This window comes from Pituophis catenifer, unplaced genomic scaffold, assembly GCF_029215685.1.
Source record: "Pituophis catenifer annectens isolate HBS135680 unplaced genomic scaffold, rPitCat1.0.hap2 SCAF_3, whole genome shotgun sequence".
In the NCBI taxonomy this organism is placed as follows: Eukaryota; Metazoa; Chordata; class Lepidosauria; order Squamata; family Colubridae; genus Pituophis; species Pituophis catenifer.
Window position 1 is genome coordinate 135279802 of NW_027256883.1, and position 6322 is coordinate 135286123.

Below are 6322 nucleotides of genomic sequence, written 5' to 3' on the forward strand. Positions count from 1 at the left end.
CTAATAGAATGGTCTTGTTGATAAGAAAGAGAATGCTAAATGTTGTTTCATTCTAAAACATTAGAAATTGAAGCCATGAGCTGTGCTGTAAGACTCTGGGGGAGAAAAAGGTTATAATGGAAGGGATCCCTCCTGCTTCTGTTCCAGAGGCTGCCTGTCACTTTCTCAGAGGTCCTGCTTAGATAGCTCTCCTCTGCCATTGAGTTTCTCCATCTGGTGCTCTCTGTCGTTTGTTGGACTATAACTTCAGTTGACCCAGCCAGTATGAATCAGGCAGGGAGGAGAGGGAACATTCTTGTGCTGGCAGTTCTTTCAAATATTTCCTCCACCCAGAGCTCTACTTTCACTCTTTGCTTTTTATTTTCTGGATTGTGCATGGTCCAGTTTTAGGAAATTTAAAATTTTTGTGAGCAATAGAAGGGTGGCTCTTTTCCTCCCCATGCTTATTTTTTTCCCCCAAGAAAAGATAGAAATAACAACATGTAGAAACGTCACATTAAAGCATATGTATGTGTGTGGTTCCTTATCTTCCTGGTTTCAGTCAGACAATGAAATACATAAGATAATTTAAACCAAAAGTACTCCTTTCCAAAGAAAACTGTTTTTTCTTATGAGCTGACCTAGCTGGTGGCAAAGCTTATAGTTCCCAATTGTGGAGTTTACTAGAGAAGGCTAATAATTGTTCATACTTGCCTATTGCAGAACACCAGCAGGAAGACAGAGAAAATAGGTGACTTTCTTCTGAAATTTCTACATTTTTGATGTGCTTTTAATATGAGTTGTACATAGATAATGACATTGACCTCCTAAATATACTTAAATCATCGATATTCTCTCTGGTTCTAAATCAATATCAAGCCATCTTGATAGGAGAATGAAGAAAGAAAGAAAAAAAGTTCAGCATTTGGTTTTTATAGAAGTTATCTTTCTAATATCAGAGATTTATTCAGTCCATGCTTTTAGATACTGTGCTAATATGTGACTTAGTTGCACGTCAGCCTGAAGCCCCTGGGATTATATTCCATTTTAGCTGTTCCTTTTGTTCTGTGTAGTGTGGTATTTACTTAGAGCTTGTTAATATTTCACCTTTTATAAAAACTAGATAGGCAACTGATTTCTAAATTGGATGTGCTAATTGCTTGTGGAAGGATAGCTTTTGAAAATGAATAAAATGAACATTATAAAGGACTTTACTTTTACATAATATGTGTTTTTCAGATTTTAAGTCTGTTCTGTAGTCCATGTTGATATAACATATTAATTTCTGTTTCACTTATGCTTTGCTGATAATCACATTATTACGTGGTAGTAAAAAAAAGGTGTTTAAGTTAGATGATGCGTTGTCTTCCCATTCACCTTGCAGTAGATATGCATACTACCTTTATTTTGTGAGGATGTAAATGTGCTCTGTTCCTCAATCCTTTTTCTGCAGGGGACAGGCGCAGCTAGTTTTGACGAATTTGGGAATTCAAAGTATCAAAATCGTCGCACCATGAGCAGTTTTGACCGTGCAATGATGAACGCCTTCAAGGAAATTGCTAGCATGGCCGACAGAATCAACCTGCCCCGCAATATAGTTGTAAGTCATGCTTTGTCCTCTGAAAATTTTTCCGGCGTCATTTAGCGTAATATAATGAACAGGGTCCTTTCTGATATTATTGCTAATTAAATGGCCTGGGGTTAATTGAATTTTGTCTGCTTACTTTGAAGGATCGAACAAATAATTTATTTAAACAAGTGTATGAGCAGAAGAGCCTGAAGGGGAGAAGTAACGATGCCATTGCATCCGCTTGTCTCTACATTGCTTGCAGACAAGAGGGAGTTCCTAGGACATTTAAAGGTAAAGACATTCAGTGACACATGCTTCAACTGCTTTTCAACATAGGACCCCCAGCCTATATCATCTTTTTTCTTCTGAATGCAAATATAGTGAACCTTGTATAAGATAATCTTCGCCTTATGACCACCATTGAGCCCAAAATTGGCTCTAGCAGGACAGTTGTTAAGTTTTACGATCCCATTTTTACAATCTTTCTTACCACAGTGAATCACTGCAGAAGGTTGCAAAAGGTGATCACATAACCTGGGACACATAAACACATGGCAATTGTCAAGCATCTGAAATTTGATGCTGCAATGGGTCATAAATGTGAAAAACAGACATAAGTCACTTTTTCAGGGCTGTTGTAACTTTGAATGGATTAGCTTAACGACTGCATGATTCACTTAATGACTGCAATGGTCCTCTTAACAACCATGACAAAAAAGTTGTAAAATTGGGTGCCGCTCATTTAACAATTTCCTTCCTTAGCAATGGAAATTCTGGTCCCAATTATCATAAATCAAGAATTTAGCTGCATCTGTCTAATGCTCTATCCTCCTATTTTTCCCCATAAGAACAACTCTGTGAGGTGGCTTGACTGGAAGACAGGCCCAAAGTCACCCAATTGGCTTTCATGCCTATGGAGTAGTACTAGAACTGTCAGATTCTCAGTTTTTACTATGCTAATGAATCAATGAATGAATGAATGAATGGATCAATCTATTTATTGTTTTGACTATTGGTCAAAGATAAAACCTGCACCAAAGTGGCCAACTATTAATAAACTACATTAAAATGTAAAAAAAAAATCACTAAGAACATGCCAAAGTACTTCTCTGTTCTACCAAAGCCTATTGTTAGCTTGCATGACTCTTATTGGGAAGACCATCTCTCCAAGCAACTAACAATTTTCATAAATTTTTGTATCATTTGCTTTGTAATTTGTTTTTCTAAGCTTTGAAAAGTTCAAGGTTACAGAAGATTATATGCAGTTTGACTTAGTGTTGCATCTTAATAACCCTATGTGGGTGTAATTGTAGTGATTCAAAAAAAGAAGCAAAGCCACATATTGACCTATAATTTGTAATCCACAATCAATTTTTCATTTTGGGGTTTTTTATTCTTTTCAAAATGAAAATCAATGAGGAAAGACTGTGCAAGGAAATTAAGACTTTCATTTCTCCCCTGTTCCAAAGGCTGTCATTATCTTTGTTGTTTTGAACTAGACAAATATTTTCACTTCCATAATCTTTTGCTGAAATTTCAATTTTTTAAAAATACTGCTGATGTCTAACGTATGTGTGCCCTGTGCGTGCGTGTGTGTGTAAATATAGCAATTAAGCCTGGCTAAGATCTCAAAATAATATCACTTTATTAGTTACATAGATTAATTTTATATCTGTGCTATGAAAATGTAACCACCAACATTGAAAGAACTGTTAATCTTTAACTGATGAAGAGGGTGACTGGGAGTGTTGATCTAAATTCATTGTGACTATATACTATTTTATCCTTTAGAAATATGTGCTGTTTCCAGAATTTCCAAAAAAGAAATAGGCCGGTGTTTCAAACTCATCTTGAAAGCTTTAGAAACAAGTGTGGATTTGATCACTACTGGAGATTTCATGTCCAGATTTTGTTCCAATTTGGGTCTCCCTAAGCAAGTCCAGATGGCCGCAACATACATTGCGCGTAAAGCTGTGGAATTAGATTTAGTTCCTGGAAGGAGTCCTATCTCAGTTGCAGCTGCTGCTATTTATATGGCTTCACAAGCCTCGGCTGAAAAGAGAACACAGAAAGGTAATGTCTTTATGTATCTAGGAAAGTAAGTTTTATGCATGCCAGAAGTAGGACTTTTTTTTGCAAAAAGAAAGAATTGGCATGGATGCCACAAACTCTGCTTTACATAAGGGCTCTTCTGTTTTGTTTGAAATACATGTTCAGTAGTCAGTGCCTGAATTTCTGCTCTTCTTTTGGGCTAATTTAGTAGGCTGTTAAATTAATTACAGAGCAGACTAAACCATGGTTACTGAAAATGCCACAAAGACTGAGTGTGCGCTGTATTAAATTAAAATAAACCATATTTTTGCTTTCTTTGATGAGTAAACCCAGGTAATGGCAGTTTCAGTGTGTCTCGGGATAGAAATCAAACTGTCCCGTGAATTGTAGAGGTTAATTCAGACATTTCAGGCTGGTCCAGAAAGAATTGAAAATAAATGTAAATGGTATTATGAACTGTTGCTTTGTAGCAAAGCCTTCTCACTTCCTCTACACCTTATCTGGTTTGTGCTAGTTGAAACTAGCCTTAAAAGTGTCTGAATTTAAATATCACGGTTAAACTCCCAAGTTGTAAACTATATAATTCATTTTGGAGACGTTAGTGCTAATTTGCTTACCTTGGCTTTTTATTTCAGAAATTGGAGACATTGCTGGTGTAGCTGATGTTACAATAAGACAGTCATATAGGCTGATTTATCCACGTGCTCCAGACCTTTTCCCAGCAGATTTCAGATTTGACACCCCAGTGGACAAACTGCCCCAGCTGTGAAACTTCAAAGCCCTGCAAAATAATTTTTGACTTAGAAAAGCACTAAGCATATAAAAGCAGTCCTGTCAAGCCTTCAGTTGCAGGACTGGTGAATGAAAGGAGATGGAAAAACTGATCGGATGAAATGGAGCACACATTCCAGATGTAAACAAAATAATTTTGTGGCATTTTTATGTATATATTAGTGAATGTAAGTATTTAACAACCATTGCAGCAAATTTAATTTTCTATTCTGTGTATTTAGATTTCTTTCATAGAGATCTGGTAAAATGTATTTTGGAAAATATTTCAAATCAGAATAAACTGTTTTCCAAAAAACAGTACTGACCTACAAGTTTTACTGTATGTAACTTTGTTCTAAATAAATATCCAAGTGGAAAATGTAATCTTTAAAAGTTGTTCAGTTTTCCAAATTAGATGCTGTACATGGATTTTACATTGTTTCTTGATAACTATTAGTTAATTATAATGGGAAGTTTTAATTCAGAGAAAATATAGTTCATATAATAAATATACTTGTAGAAAATTTTCTATTCACCTTAGGAAAAGATTAACCATGTCAAGTTTATACTTTGATTCATTCTATTTAAAGTCCCATAAATCAAGAGCATGTCTCTTCGTTACCTTAGGTGGCTACTTGAAAAAATGATCTGACCATATTATGTTCATGGTCTCTGTCATAACAGGCAGATTTTTCTATTGCTGAGTTTTGAATAGAAGTGGGACAATCACCGTTTCTCTCTTCACAAAGCCAGGAACATTTTTTGGTCAGTGATGATGATAGTCTAGTTAAAAACAAGTAGACTATTACTAAGGCATTGAAAACAATTGAGTACCATTGTTGAACAGGAAGGAAACTGAATCCAAGGTTCTTCATCCTACATGTACAAATGTTTCTGTTCAACTGATATTCCAGCAGCTCCCTGCTGCCGTTACTGTTTTCTTTAGCAGAGCTGAAGTCAGTTTAACTACTGAAACACAGCTGAGGTCAAAGAAAACAGCATGTGTGTGTGTGTGTGTGTGTGTGTGTGAAAAGTGTGTGGGGGGAGGAAGATCCATAGTCCCTCCAGGCCATTGAGATGGAACTAGGAAAATATATACTTTAATGATTATGCAGCATTTAGGTGAATTAGAATCTTTTGTGACTAGAAGCTCTTGTCCAAATTGCAAAATCAGGTTCACTCCTTTAAGTGGGGATGTCATTTGCCGCTTCAGCAGCTATAACATGACAGAGCTCATGATAATTTAAAAAAATTAATTTTAAGTCTGCTTACTCCAAAGCTTTACAATGTATATGAAAAATAAAATTAATCCTGGAGGCTCATATCTTTCTGTAATTTCTTTGTTTATGAAAGTGGTTTGCATTCATACAATTTCATGGGTGTAAGATTTGGCATTATTTTATTAAGGGATGTTACCAAAAGATGGTATTGTCCTGGCAAGATCTCTCCTATTTTGTGTCTGTCAGTCTTTGCCTGCAGTAGTCTGTACTGTAGAGTAAGGGCACAGAAATCCAACACTACAATAAACCATCTTGAATGTAATTCACTGAGGGCAGTTCTATCAGCGTCAAAACCTAACCAGCACACTTTTCATATGTAAGTCCAGTAAATGAATTTTATCTAGGGCTTTTTTTAAACCACGATTAAAAATCATGTCTAAGTAGTAATGGGTCCAAACCTACAGGAAATAGAATTAACTTTAGATAAAAGTTAAGAAAATAACCAAAAAGTAAAAAACAAAAACAAAACCAAGCTGGGCTTAAATCATTTTAGAATCTTGAGATAATTGAAATATTGCTTAACAGCATGAAGATATCTATGCTTTGCATAATAGTAAGTATATTTTAATGTTGGAATTATCTGGGCAACCCTCTGCTCAGCAGAGAAATTAAAATTAAACCTTTTTCAACATCTGCTTGAACATAATTAGTAAAAGGATAGTCCATTGTT

At 35.5% G+C, this 6322-nt stretch overlaps 1 protein-coding gene across 1 annotated transcript in view; it reads left to right on the plus strand.

Moving 5' to 3' along the window:
* The window catches only part of GTF2B (general transcription factor IIB), a 28781-nt gene extending 23085 nt beyond the window's left edge, over positions 1 to 5696 (plus strand). Inside the window, exons 4-7 of the mRNA XM_070941219.1 lie at positions 1433 to 1579; positions 1711 to 1840; positions 3341 to 3622; positions 4237 to 5696. Of these exons, the coding sequence (XP_070797320.1) occupies positions 1433 to 1579; positions 1711 to 1840; positions 3341 to 3622; positions 4237 to 4370 (693 nt within the window). The 3' untranslated portion in view covers positions 4371 to 5696. The remainder of the gene's footprint in view (positions 1 to 1432; positions 1580 to 1710; positions 1841 to 3340; positions 3623 to 4236) is intronic.
* The last annotated feature ends 626 nt before the right edge of the window (positions 5697 to 6322 follow it).